The sequence below is a fragment of the Sinocyclocheilus rhinocerous genome, unplaced genomic scaffold, assembly GCF_001515625.1.
Source record: "Sinocyclocheilus rhinocerous isolate Xijiao unplaced genomic scaffold, SAMN03320098_v1.1 scaffold315, whole genome shotgun sequence".
In the NCBI taxonomy this organism is placed as follows: domain Eukaryota; kingdom Metazoa; phylum Chordata; class Actinopteri; order Cypriniformes; family Cyprinidae; genus Sinocyclocheilus; species Sinocyclocheilus rhinocerous.
This window is the reverse complement of record NW_015630423.1, coordinates 361,943-376,640: the sequence shown is the minus strand read 5'-3', so window position 1 is coordinate 376,640 and position 14,698 is coordinate 361,943. Positions and strand designations below refer to the sequence as shown.

At 39.0% G+C, this 14,698-nt stretch overlaps 1 protein-coding gene across 2 annotated transcripts in view; it reads left to right on the top strand.

Annotated features, from left to right (window-relative positions):
- LOC107740368 (teneurin-4-like) overlaps positions 1–14,698 on the top strand; it is a 263,631-nt gene that overhangs the window by 212,314 nt on the left and 36,619 nt on the right. For both annotated transcript variants that reach the window (XM_016552793.1, XM_016552795.1), the window contains exons 24-25: positions 1,886–2,118; positions 8,146–8,300. In XM_016552793.1, the coding sequence (XP_016408279.1) occupies positions 1,886–2,118; positions 8,146–8,300 (388 nt within the window). The remainder of the gene's footprint in view (positions 1–1,885; positions 2,119–8,145; positions 8,301–14,698) is intronic.

Sequence of the window (14,698 nt, the reverse complement as noted above, 5' to 3'; positions counted from 1 at the left end):
ATTTTCACTCAATTGCTGTGACCTTTCTCACTTTAAGTTCTAAATGTTTATCCTTTCACAAGTTGGTTGTTAGCAACGATAGTTTATAGCAAGCATGTGTCACAGCGCAAGCATGAAGAATGCTTTTCACATAACATTTTGATCTCAATATTTTGACCTTTTTCGCTTTCTCAAGTTTTAAATCTGGATTCAAGTTGGTTGAGTGTCACTTAGCATTTACGTTGGCTAGTTATCACTAGCATACTAACACAATCTTATCAACCAAGTGGCACTTCTCACAAAGAATGTATTGTTCAATTAATGTTTTTGCTGTCTTGAATGACCTTTCCCACTTAAATTTTCATTCAAGATTTTAAATGCTAAACAGAAGTTGGCTGTAAGCAGTGATAGTTTTTGGCAGATATGTGTCTTTGCATGTGCCGTGGCTTGTCATCTTATGAAGAATGCTTTTCACTTCTCATGCTGTGACCTTTCTCACTTTGTTCAAAAACAATTAACCCCTCCAGGAAGACACTATTCCAGAAAGGCGAGAACGTTTCACACATTTTTTTTCTTCTGTCATGAACAACTGCTGAATATTCACACATTTTCACAAAAGTTAACATTTAACACGAGTGGAACATTATGATTTCCACCTTTTCTGCAACATGTATTAAATCAGCCAGTATAGTAATTCTTCGTTTTTCACTGTACTCCTGCTGATGGAAATTGCACGAGCCTGAAGTAAAATTTTTAGGTGAACAAGCTTTATGATCTAGCACTGGCCTGTGCAAGTCATCCACATTTCACCACAAGCAGTCTTTGACCCCAGATGTAGCCATCTGCAGAGCTATAGTATAATTAGAGCATATCACAAATCAACTTGAAAAGTGTAAAATTGCGGTCCAGGTACCTAGCCTTTCTATCGCTTTCTCAGAATATGATTAGTGCACTATAGAGAGTAAACTCAGTACGTTGACTCCAGATTGGAGGTTTTTTTTTCCACTGGTGAGACCCTTTCTAGCCTGATTGGAGCCCTTTTGTTGGGCTTTCATGTTCTTTAGCCCCCTGTGTGGTTGTGAGGGATGACTTTGACTGTCCAGCTTTACCATGTAATGGACTATTTTTTCAGCCTGTGGGCCATTTTTGCTCCAGGAATACATAATGTGTTTAGATAACCGCTCTAGACCACATGTATCTCCAGAAGAAAGTTTCCCTGTAGGGGAGTTGGTGGAATACCTATTTGAATGCGCACTGGCAGCACATTAGATGCTGGACCGACTGCATTAACCACAGGCTTTACACACACTACATGCGTTTCTATATTTGGAATGAGAGTAAATGCATACAGTAAAAGATTGATGCGAAGAGGACATGGCAGAGATGTCTCAAGCCATGGCAGTGGATCTGTCAACCCTTGATTCTTATTTGCAAAGTACATAAACCCTCACTGCAAATTCCCATCTCTGAGGCTGTTTTTGTAATGCATGGATTTAAACGTGATACACGATTCACATGTTACCATGTCAAAATGTTTCAAAAGCCTGCTGTTATTTTTAATTGCTTTACTGCTTTATAATTACATTTACATATCATATGAATACATTTTATGAATTAAAAATCTGGGTTAAACTTTATTTCAAGGTGTCCTTGTTACAGTGTAATTATACATTTAAGTGCTGAGTAATATGAATTAACTACATGTACTTACTATATGATTAGGGTTTGGCTTAGGGTTACTTGCATGTAATGTTGCATAATTTATTGTTGTTATAATAGTAAGTACATGTAACGTGTAACAAGGACACCTTAAAATAAAGTGTTACCAAATCTGAAATCTCAAACAAATTTGACAAATAAATACTTTACACAAACTAATTGTTTTTCTTTGTTTGATTTTTTTTAGCAATAGTCCTGCACACAAATATTACCTGGCTACTAGTCCCGTTTCGGAGGCTCTGTACCTTTCGGACACCAGCAGCAGGAAGGTGTTTAAAGTAAAATCTCTGAACACAGTGAAGGATGTGGCAAAGAATCTTGAGCTGGTGGCCGGCACAGGCGATCAGTGTCTACCCTACGATGAGACTCGCTGCGGGGACGGAGGCAAGGCTGTGGAGGCCACACTTACCAACCCTAGAGGTAAACCTCCATATATCTGAATAACAGTGTCTATTTATTTCAGAAACAGACAGCGATTTTGGCATTACTGGTTCAATTTCCCCATCATTCCCATTAGGCTATGAGCAAATTCCTTTAAATTAAAGATGCTGTAAGCAATTTCGGCTATTTTGCTTTAGCTGCACATACTCTCTCCAAAATGAGTTTCCTCCATATATTTGTACCAGTACAAGCCCTAAGCAACAAATTCAGAGCAAACCCCAAAACCACAGCATGAAATTGATAGCAAAGCCTGTGGTTTACATACGCTTGTCAATTTTCCAGTATAGAGAGTACCCATTCTCCTAGTGTAGCATATGTAGTGCTCTGAGGGGAATCTTGTGGGGGCTGCAATTAATGTTTCCCTCTATTTTCACCAACACAAAGCAATAATATAATGCCATTTCTTAGTCTGTTTTCTATCATTTGAGAGTAAAGAAACATTTGTGACTGAAGCTGTGATTATCGTTGCATTATAAAATGCAAATGAAAGATGACGTACCCAGAGCCACGTTTCTCTTTGTCATCCGCAGTGACGTTGAAATGATTCACATGCTCTTAAATAGCTTGAACAGCACCACACGCATCTCTTTTCCCCAGGATGCTCAATGCCTGGTTGTTGTTCCTCAGACATAAATAATGAATTTAAGACATGGATTTTTTATTAGACTTCTGGTTTCCTATTGGGCATGTTGATGCTCAGAGATATGCGTTCCGTTCCTTACAATTATCACTATATTATTCCAACTTTATTTATCATTCCAACTTTGAACATGCACCTGGCATATATGCAACTTCCTGTTGTTCCTGTTTTGTTTTGTTTTTCGGTGGCAACATTCAAACTTTGTTTTGTGAGCAAACTCAGTAAAATTTGTGTTCTTATGTTATGCGCGCTTCGAGTGAGACAAGTCACAACGCGAACTCACTCTTTTGATTGGATGGTTCAAAGCCACCTCCATTACTGTATTTTAACAGCCTCTATTTGTTTAACATGTAGTCACTGTTAATTGTTAAAGTAAACTGCAGTTCATAATATTAAAATTGTTCTGTAAAGATGAAGAAATCTCTTTACAGTATATTTTAATATTATCAAGATCGCCTGTTGGAACAAAGAAAACTTCCTTCAGTGCAATAAAGATGTATTTGAGCGATGTTCCTCTTATTATCTTTTAAAGGCCTTATCTGATTGTATCGCTAGGTTGAAGTCATTGGGTATTCCAATTTCATTCAACTAGACGATCTCACTCCCTTAGGTTTAACCGTTAGAGTAGTTGACTAATGCTTGCCTAATGCAAATTTAATCATAAAACACTGCTGGCCAGTTTCTGATTGATATGTAAATGAGAGTTGTTAAAACCTTGATCAAGTGATAATTTATGTAACAACAGCAAAGAAACCATGTTGCTAATAATTTATTTTCCTGTGTACTGGCAGCGAAGAAATCCTGCCACACATCATTGTGCAGTTAAGTTGCACAAGCTCTAAGGTTCCGTCAGGATCAAAATTACATTGTAGTTGTGATGGTTGCAGTAAATCGGCCACTAGAATGAGAGCAATCTCATACTAGACGCGTTCAGATTTAATCACGATTGAGGTTAGGTTAAGGCAGTGTACCTTTGACTAACACTAGAGGGCAGGTTGTTTAAGTGTCTAACACTTCTCAAACTTCACCTCTATCCTCCTAACTTCACCTTGTGTGGGCTCACCCACTCCTTGTGGGCATTCTAAGCTAGGTCGGCTTTCCTCTCTCTACTTCCTGTGTTTCATTTCATTTCATTTTGTTTTATTTTTTATTTTAATTTCCCTTTATTATTTTATTTGCTATTGGCATTCTCACCATTCTATTTACCTCTATTTTTTATCATTTGCTTTTCGCCCCCTTTTCATACTTTACCACTCACTTATTTAAATTTAGTTTAAACAGAGTTTGAATTTAAATTTAAAATTAAGTGTTTTAATTTGTTGGTTTGTTTGTTTTTATTTTGAATTGCATAGAGACCAAACCTTTGAGAATCACCAGGGAAGGCTAAGTAATAGATTGGCAACCCAAGCAACCAAAGTCTTTAGATGACCCCCTAGTCGACCATACTGTCAGCAATCTTTTAGATCCTTTCTGGTGTTACCCACACCAATTAGCCACACCTTGCCATTCACGGCCAAGATAACAGGTGCCTGGTCTATACTCCACTAACTGTCTGCACCAGTTAGCCAAACCACACATAGCTTATCTAACCATAGGCTGCCCTAGCTCGTTAACTATACACGGACTTGCATTGGCCCCCTTTGCCTTGTGCTGTTTTCTCTCATCGTCAGTAAGCCAGCATGTCCCGATCATCTAGCCCTGCAACCCACTGGGACCATCTAGAGGCTTGGCTGAGCACCATGACTGATGCCCTCCTGCCTAAAGCTGCCAGTGACCTGAGCCAGCACCTGAGCTGGGAACAGCTGGACGATGACCTGAACTGGCTGATGGCCCATGATCCAACCCAGAGCCACAACAACAAAGAGCTGGCCAATATCATCGGGGCACTAGCCCACAACCTCATCGTCCAGACAAGGCTGAGTGAAAGGAACATCACCCACTTGGAGCAAGAAGCAGCAGCGCTAAAGCTCCAGGCCGAAGAGGCTCGGAGGAACCAGTCACACGCTCGAAATCGCCTAGACCAGCTGACCCTGGAGGCCCAGGACCGGCGTGGGAGAGTGGATGGCAAGGACCCAGAGCTACAGGAGGAAGTGAAAAGACTCTGAGGCGCCTTCGCAGATCTCCGTGTAAACACAGTTCAATTCAATTCAATTCAAGTTTATTTGTACAGCGCTTTTAACGATACAAATCATTGCAAAGCAACTTTACAGCAAATTAAGTTTCTACAATATTTAGTCGTAGCTTTATCAGGAAGGTTATTCCAGAGTTTGGGAGCCAAATGCGTAAAAGCTCTACCTCCTTTAGTGTGCTTTGCAATCCTTGGTACTACCAAAAGTCCAGAGTTTTTCGACCTTAGGGAGCGTGATGGATTGTAGCATGGTAGAAGACTAGTTAGGTACGCAGGAGCTAACCCATTAAGGGCCTTATAGGCAAGTAATAATATTTTGTAACTGATACGGAACTTAATAGGTAGCCAGTGCAGAGACTGTAAAATTGGGGTAATATGATCATATTTTCTTGACACAGTGCATCGACAGCTGTTGGAAAAAGAAGCCAGAGAGGAAGTGAACGGAAAACTCCAACAAGCTGAAGCTCTCCTAGTGAGAGCAGAGACTGAACTTAAAGACAAAGATGCCAGGGCCAAGGCCTGCGAAGGCCACCTGCAAACGGCCAGAGCCGAAATCCAAGCCCTGACCCACCAAAGAGAATATTTCAAAGATGAACTTGACACAGTTCACACAGAACTGAAACATGCATACAGAATACAAAGCAACCTGAAAGGGGAGACCAGTGGGCCCAGGCCTCCCAGCCGAGAGATCAGAGTCCAAAAGGGGGGTGAGAGCCCACTGCTCAAGACATCACCAGCCAGCAACCAAGAACCCCCATCAGCAGCAAGGGGGTGGGAGCCCCTCCAGAGAATCCTTGCCACCAGTCATGCCATAGCTCCCAAATACCTTGACAAGCTGGCCAGAAACATTCCCCCATTCACACCAAACCCTGCAGGAGGCCACGACATACACACTTACCTGCAGGACATTGACTTTCATTTGCCACTGTGGCCAACTGTGACTACAAGGGACAGACTGTACCTGCTCAGGATCACCTCCAGTAGTGAGGTACGAAGCTTCCTGGATCGGCAGCCAGAAACTTTCAGATCGGATTACCAGCAGTTACAACAGGCCTTGATCAGAGAGTTTTCTGACCTAGAGTCAAAACAAGGAATGATCGCCGCCATGGACCTGAAACAGGGCAGACAAGAAACACCACAGGCGTACTACAACCGACTCCGGCAGGCCTACCTCGGAGCACGGAACGAGCCAGAAATGGAGGAGGAGTTGAACTTCAGAACTCTCTTCCTCCAGAACTTGCATTCTGCAGTGAGCCACTACTTAGGAATAATGGCCTGTCCCCGCACCATGACCACGCAACAGCTGCGAGACTTAGCCCATAAGGCCTACTGCAAGCAAAAGACGGCATCTGAAAAGACTGGAAGACTTCCAACTATCTACCCAGTCTCTGATCATCGCTCAGAGTGGACTTTAGAAGGCGCACAACATGCCTTAGACAAGTCCGCACTTTCATCGGAGCACAATAGTGTGGTCACGTCTGAGTCAGCAGAGATTCTGAGGATTCTAAAGGAACTTCTCCAGTAGAGGCTCTGCATAGAAGATGAGGAGAACAGGAAGGTACCCAGGCTGAAACAAAGCCAAACCATCTTGACATTGGCCCTTAGCTAGAGGAACCAACGGCTGAAGACAATTAGGGACCACCTGCAATTCGACCATCATGATTCAACTGACCTTCATCCAACGATGTCCCCACATGAAGCTCGTTGTCCGAAAAGGGGGGAAATGTAGCGTTTGGATGCAATCAAGATGTTCGATCAGGTTTTAGGCATCGTAAACTTTCCCTCCTCCCTTGTTATAACTAAATTAAAGATGCGTGTCTAACGTCCACCTCTGGTTCACACCTCTGCTATCTTCACCGACGCTAGCAAGGACAGTCGTCGGCTTTCTCGTTGATCTTTAAAGAGATTTCAGGGGGGGAAGGAACGATTCCCCCATCACCACAAGGAGCCACTAACCGTGGCCCAGACATACTCAAAAGCCACAATACACATAGGAAAGGATATTGGCTTCATTTATCCACGATCAAACTGTTCCAAAATGTATATAGTGTATTCCTGTGTTGCATGCATGTTCCTAGGTTATAGTAGCTTAGTTATAACTCTGTAGTACTGTAGTGAAGCTCCAATTACTGCCTTAATGTTTCCCAATCCCTGGCATGCCAGGTATCAAAATGACCATCTTCCGATTCCTGGATTAATAGTGTATATTATGTCACCATAATTTGCACCGTGCTCTTTTTACCATACTTTGACTTAATATTGAACAAATCCTCCAGACCACCATAAACCATGCAAATAAGGTGTTGCGTGAGACAAAGGAACCTCTCCTGCTCAAAATTCACACCTCTACGTTGGTCAATCTGCCAAAGATGGGTGTGACTGGTAGACCCTTAAAAGTCCCTAACCGAAACCAATCATTGCTCAAACCCTTTGAGACACACTCTCCAAGACTCATCACCCTGGTGTCTGACTTTCCAGCAGTTTTTATCTTCAAGTAACTTTGTTGATTCGCTGTGGACTCTCCGATCTTCATAACCCGACGAAAGCCTCCAGCTCACTCCTACAGAACTTATCAAGAACCTCCATTGTCTACCGCATCCAGACACTTGTTCAGAAAAAAATCCAATGCAAATAACTGTTTCCAACTAGATTGATGCGTGTCTAAGTTTAGGCCCCTTTGTCAAGGTGATTTTTTGATTCTCTGATGATTCTCATTAGGTTGTGGTTAATTGATGCTAAATACTGCCATTCTTTGTTCTTCTCTCTCTCTTTCCCTACTTTCCTTCATTCTGTATGTATGTGCTTAGTCTTGTTGTATGTTAGCTGTAGTTTCATTTATTAAATCCCTTATATTCACAATTGATTGCCTCTGTGTGCTTCTCACAATGTCACTGAATGTTGATCCTTGCTACATGCTAAGTTAATGCTAGTACTGTATGAAGTAGGAAAGTTATTCTTTCTTGGCCAGGAAAATAATCTTTACTAGAATTGATAAATGATTATACTATCAGAGGACGAACAGATCAAATAATTGTAATATTGATTCTGCTACAGTTAATTAACTTAGATCTGATCTAAATATTAATAATTAATTATAACCAGTTATAATTACTTATAAATATCATTCTCTTTTGAGCTAATTTGCTACAGCTATGTAATTCAACTAATTGTTGATCATGTAAGATTATTCAATCCTCTCAGGAATTATCCATTCCTTTTTTCTGTCTCTTGTCTCCAGGCATTACTGTGGATAAGTATGGCGTGATCTTCTTTGTAGACGGCACCATGATCCGCCGCATCGATCAGAACGGTATCATATCCACCCTGCTGGGCTTCAACGACTTGACCTCAGCACGACCCCTGAGCTGTGACTCAGTGATGGACATCTCGCAGGTGGGTAGCCTTCTTGTGTTCCCTCTGCGGCTTTCTCACCCATCACGCCTCTTTATAAAGGCCAGTATATGGCAAGATTTGTGAAAGGTCAGCACGACTATACTGTCCTGCCACCATGTTCGGTGTAGTCATCATGTCAGCCTTACTGAGGGTGAAGGGTTGCAGCTGACATCTCTTCAGGGCAGGTCAGGGGTCTTTGTGCAGGTCCCAGTAACCCAGATGCTGCCTACAGCTGCAGGCCTGCGAAACCCAGTTTCAAACTGACCTACAACCTGAGTGACAGAGCTGCTCCCTCCATCCCAAAACACACTCGTATACACGCTCACAGAGACGTGCACTCTCTCGTCACCCTAGGCGCTGTTAACCAATCCAAATGTTACCTGTCACCCCAGGCAAGGACGCTGCGCTGACTGCCATCTCTAAAGTATCATTTTAGGATGTGACACTGCCCTAGAGGTCCAGACCTGGAGCTTTTTAGGCTGCTTTGGTTTTCCTTTACTTTATTTTGCCTGCAACGTTCTCCCAGTGTCAAGACAATCAACAATGCCTGCGGTTATAATGACAAAGAAAATATAGTTGACTGCAATAAGCTTTTGCCTTGATTCTATAGTAAACGTCTTCCTTATGCATTTCTTTACCCAATTTTATGTTTTGGATGTAGCAAACTGAAATGTTCAGTGACTGATTAGAATTACTAAATATCAATGCAGTGTAATCACTCAATCGTTGCACTGAACTCATAAAGTCTGTGTTATAGAATCCTTATTGGAAAAGTGCAATAGAACTACACAGGAAAAAGGAAAAATGTATTTATTTATTTTTTAAACAGCAATTTTCAAGCATGACAGTGTAAGACGTCACTTGAAAATGGTAGTATCCAGGTAATGGCAGACATTTAACAATTACAAGTTATTAGTGAGTCAAAGTTGCTGCATTACTAAAAGACTGAAGAAAGCAATTTCTCATTGCTGCAGTATAAAAAAAATACAGAGGAAAATCATAGTGAATTCTTTTTAATAATAAAATGAACATGAATTACGTTTAGTTCAACAAATGTTGTATACTTACTATTGAGCTTTAAATTCAAATATCCATCATTATTTTTTGTGCATTATAGTAATAAAATATTTTTTTTCATATTACAGTAATGGGAATTTGTTAACCTTTGCTAATGTAATATGGAACCTTTGACTCATTTATATATTTACATTAAATATTGATATACCATTCAAAAGTTCTGGCCTTTTATGCTCACCCGGTCTGCAAGAATGCTTTATTGATCAGAAATACTGTAAAAATGATGATATTATGAAATATAACAATTTAAAAGAAGTTTTCTCTATATTAATATATTTTAAAATGTAATTTATTCCTGTGATGGCAAAGCCAATTTTTTAGCAGCCATTACTCCAATCTTCAGTGTAACATAATCTTTGAGAAATCATATTAATATTATGTGCTGCTTAATAAACATTTCAGTGTTGACAGTTGTGCTGCTTAATATATATAAACGGTTTCAATAAAAAATATTAAGCAGCACAACTGTCAACACATCATACTGACCCTTACTCTAATGTACTTTTTATTTACATTATATTTACATTACACATGCATAGGAAAATATCATTTAAAAAAAATAGGCTTCATTTTCTTTATTCATTTTCTTTCTTTCTTTCTTTCTTTCTTTCTTTCTTTCTTTTTGTTTTAGTTTTGGGGCCAGGCAAATTCTTGACAGTTTTTGTGGGATTAACCTTACAACCAATGAAATTTGATGCATATTTTTATGGTCTCATCTTTGATGACTCTTCAAAACCACAGTATGAAAATCATAAATTGAATGAAATGGGAAAAAAAACATGCTGTAGTCCAACACATGAATTGTATTCAAGCTTCTGCTTTTGCTTACATATACCTGTCCAGCTTACGGTTTGCTCAATAATGCCTCTGCCGCCTGACTGAGAGGCTTTATTTTGCTGAGAGGGCGTGGATCACTGGGGAGACGACCTCCAGCTGCACTACAGAGAAAACCTTTCTAGCCTGAAACATACACACACACACTCACAGAAAGACCACTGCAGTCCCAGCCTCAATGATGACAAATCACACCAGCTTCTGCCAAAGACACTCAGACAGTAAAAAGCATCCATTAAAAATGCATGTGCAGCACACGCTCACTGCATCAAACACGCCGCCGCATTACTTAAGCCTGCTGCTGCCACACTTTTGAGGGCTCATCTGAAGCCTGTTTCCTCCCTCTCATACACCGCCTGCCAATTCTCACCTAGATCCAACAAAAAATATCATATTTTTTGGTGCCGGGTACCGAGTTCATTAACATGTGATGCACTTTAGGTCCCGATATCTCCGCTTCCAATAAGCCCCCCTTGGAAGCTTCAATTCTGTGATGGCTTCATTCCTTTCCACTTACTATTCAGATCTTGCATTCAGAGCACACCTCGCATTTTATTCCAAATTTGTTTGCCTTTCGGGCAGCGCAGGCACCCTGCACGAGCGCTATGAATTTAAGACTTGGCAAGAATATTTCTTCTCAACTATTACATTGGTTTCTGGAATAAATATTCTCCTCATCCCCTGGTGAACATAGAAATATGGTGATAACTGCACACTCTTGGAGGAATGGGAGTATTTAAATGTCTTTTTACTTCAGTGATGGTTATTTTTGGTATGCAATTCAGGTTTTTACAACTGATTTGATTGTATACTGTATGTAAAATGTTTATTTTGTTCCATTTTAATTGTCTTTACTCAAATTAAAATGAAAAATAAATATGAATTTGACTGCCCCTTCGCTTAGCCCTGCCTTAAAACATTACTAAGAAATCCTACCTTAGCAACTGTTGCCATCCGCCATATGTTCAGGTTTTGGACTTGTTTAGTGTATACTGTAAGACTATAAGAGTATATGTGTGTTTAGATAGTTTTCATATTATTATATATTATTATATAATAATTAGTGCTGTCAAGCGATTAATCGCGATTAATCGCATTCAAAATAAAAGTGTTTTATTTACATAATATATCTACTGTGTATATGTATTATGTATATATAAATACACACACATACAGTATATATTTTGAAAATATTTACATGTATTTACATGTATATATTTATATTCATATAATTTATATTATATATATAAATATATTTAATATATAAACGTAACATATTTTTCTTAAATATATGGGTGTGTATTTATATATATACACAATAAATATACACATTACACACATACTACTGTATGTAAACAAAAACGTTTATTCTGGATGCGATTAATCGTTTGACAGCACTAATAATAATATAACATAATATTATAGAATATTAAACCAAAATAAGTCTTATACTAGTCACACAGTGTATAGAGAGAGGATACAAGTTGTGTTTGGATAAAAGTTTTAATAAATCTAAAATAAATCTCTTATGCTCACCAAGGCTTCATTTATTGGATCAAAAATACAGTAAAGCAGTAATATCATGAAATATTAATAGGACTGTTTTCCATTTGAATACATTTTAAAATGCAATTAATTTCTGTGATGGCAAAACGGATTTTTCAGCAGTTTTCAGTGTCACATGATCCTTCAGAAATCATTATAATATGCCGATTTGCTGCTCAACAAATATTTCTTTAAAAAAAGTTAAAAACAGTGCTATTTTTTTGGAAACCATGACATTTTTTCAAAAAACTTTCAGGATGCTTTGGTGAAAAGAAAGTTCAAAAGAACAACATGTATTTGAAATAGAAATCTAATGTAACATTACAAATGTCTTCACAGTCACTTTGATGAATGCGCCCTTGCTAAGTATTCATTTTTTCAAAAACAAAAATCTTGAGTAGTTTAGAGCTTGAGGATGTTATTCATTTACTTATTGATTCAGCTCATTGTAGTGTCGATAGTAACTAAAGAGTTTAAGGTGGACAGAGCTTAGCGAAAGGTCAACTCTGCATCCTGTTTGCTACCTCAGAAATTTGATTGGAATTTAAATGGTGCGCAACCCTGTTATCTACAGCAACGGCTGCTCCAAAACAGCATGACTTCAAACTAAGCGAGCGATTATTTTCCTTTTTATGACGTGAATCAAAATTGATAAGAAATGTCGCAGTAAGGACTGTATTTTGAAAAGGCTGTTTAAGATGCAAGCTGGCTTACATGCTTTCGGACAAGGTCAAGCCTGCGTGTTCTCATTACGCGTGCTTCAGCGTATGTTGAAGGATTTAACGGCAGCTGTTCTAGTGTTGGATTTACGAGGGTGTGAGCAGTTTATTCTCTCTCTCTCACTCTGTTAGTGTGTGAAAGAGTGAGGAGTAGATGGAGAAATAGAGATGATACATCCTGTCTATCACTCACAGAGGTATCAAATCCCACCTCCGCCCCCCACCCATCCACACACACCCACACACACACACAAACACACAGCCGCTGAATATTTAATCGCCACTGTTCAGAAGAAAATGGATTTAATAAACAAAGAATTACCCTGATAGCACAAAAACATCGAGACATCTGTTCATCGAGTGCATTTTCATCTGGAAAATGTCTTATTTGTCTTTTTTTTTGTTCCATGCAATATGCTGCATAAAGCCAAGGATTCCGTCCTTTCTGGGCCTGGAATAAAATGTGTATCATTAAGTCGTCATCTAATCATATCCGTAATGCTAAACCTACCCTGGAAATTGGATGAAAGTGATTAGTGGGTTAGAATGCTGTTGAATCCCTAACCCTGGGCTGCGTTCAGCCCCGACAAAAACGTACCAGAAGACATTGCAATTACTAAATGATATTTAGACAGACTTATAGAAGTTCCAGATCTATGTTTGTGCTCTTATGATTTCAGTTATTTTGCCTTTAATGTAAATAAACATGTGCAAACAATATACTTGCTCTTGTGAATTTATTTAGATGTAAATTACATTGTGCTAGCTGTCTCTTTAATACCGCGTGGTTTACATACATGTTGCTGCTGATTGGGCTGACATGTTTGACACACCCACCAAACAAGAGAAAACGCATCTCAAACCCCGTTGCACACCGTTTCCAGGAAGCATGTCGTTCAAACCGGAAACCGTAGCAAAACGTTGCACACCGGTTTGAGCTTGAACTTGCCCCTGGACTTAACGCTAACTCTGAAATCTGATTGGTTGGACCCTGTACCTAACCTTAAAACTGGATTGGTTATTGGCAGACCAAAAGAAACTTGTCCTACATAAGGAAATCCCATTTAGCATTGCAAAAAAAAATTGTTTTTCAACAATATTTAAATGTTTTTGCAGTTCTTATTGTTTAGTTTTTCTTGACGTAGCCCAATAAAATAATAATAATGTTTTAGAGTTATATTTTGTTATATATTTAGGGAAGGGAGTCTTTCTCAAATCATATTTGGGGCTACTTGACATTAAAAACTTTGAAAAGCCTTGGTTTAGACTCTGAGTTTGCCCTTAAGATGTTGATTAGATTCATATTGCACTTAAAACCAAATGCAATGCTTTCCAGATGATGTTCTGTCACTGCCGTCTCGATAAGGTACTGGGTAACTTTTCTCGTTCCTTCAGTGATTGTTTTAAATTGGCATTTGGTTTCGGTTAAAGCCTGTCCATCACCAACTCCACTTCTGCTCTGCAGCTCCATGGTGTGTCTTATTATATTAATCCTTCTGCCGTGATAAGAAATCTCGATATCATGTAGTGCGTGTGTGTGTGTGTGTGTGTGTTGTAGGTTTCAGCTCGGGGGAGATATCACTGACCGATATCGAACAGAACACGGTGACTCAGTTAGGCAGTGAGAGTCTTCTTTCTTCGGGTCTTACTGTGACTTAATCGTATCTTAAAATCAATGCGTGGTGCTACTTAAGCCATGGCAGTGGCTGTGGCCAATAGATTACTGCAGACCAGCGTCCAGAAGGCAGTTTGATATAGATCAGCTCAGGGTGCGGGCATCATTTCCAGGAATGAGGGCAGAATGGTGTATTGAGTGCTATGTTTTATGTTGTTGAGGACTTATCGGACAGTCCAGGATCTTCAGGATACTGAAATCCTTGCACTTGTGAGATCAGCTATAATATGGCTTGTCCCTACTTTTTAACAGGTTCTAGTTCCGCAGGGCCATTGCAGTTTTGAAGTTTTTATCTAATGCATTTTGCTAGCTCGTGCATCTGATGCATTCCTAATGATCTAGGTTTTTGTTTGCATGAAATACCAAAATGTATGAAAGTGCCTCCACTTTAGATTTTATTTTATTTTATTTTATTTTATTTTATTTTATTTTATTTTATTTTATTTTATTTTATTTTATTTTATTTTATTTTATTTTATTTTATTTTATTTTATTTTATTTTATTTTATTTTATTTTATTTTATTTTATTTTATTTTATTTTATTTTA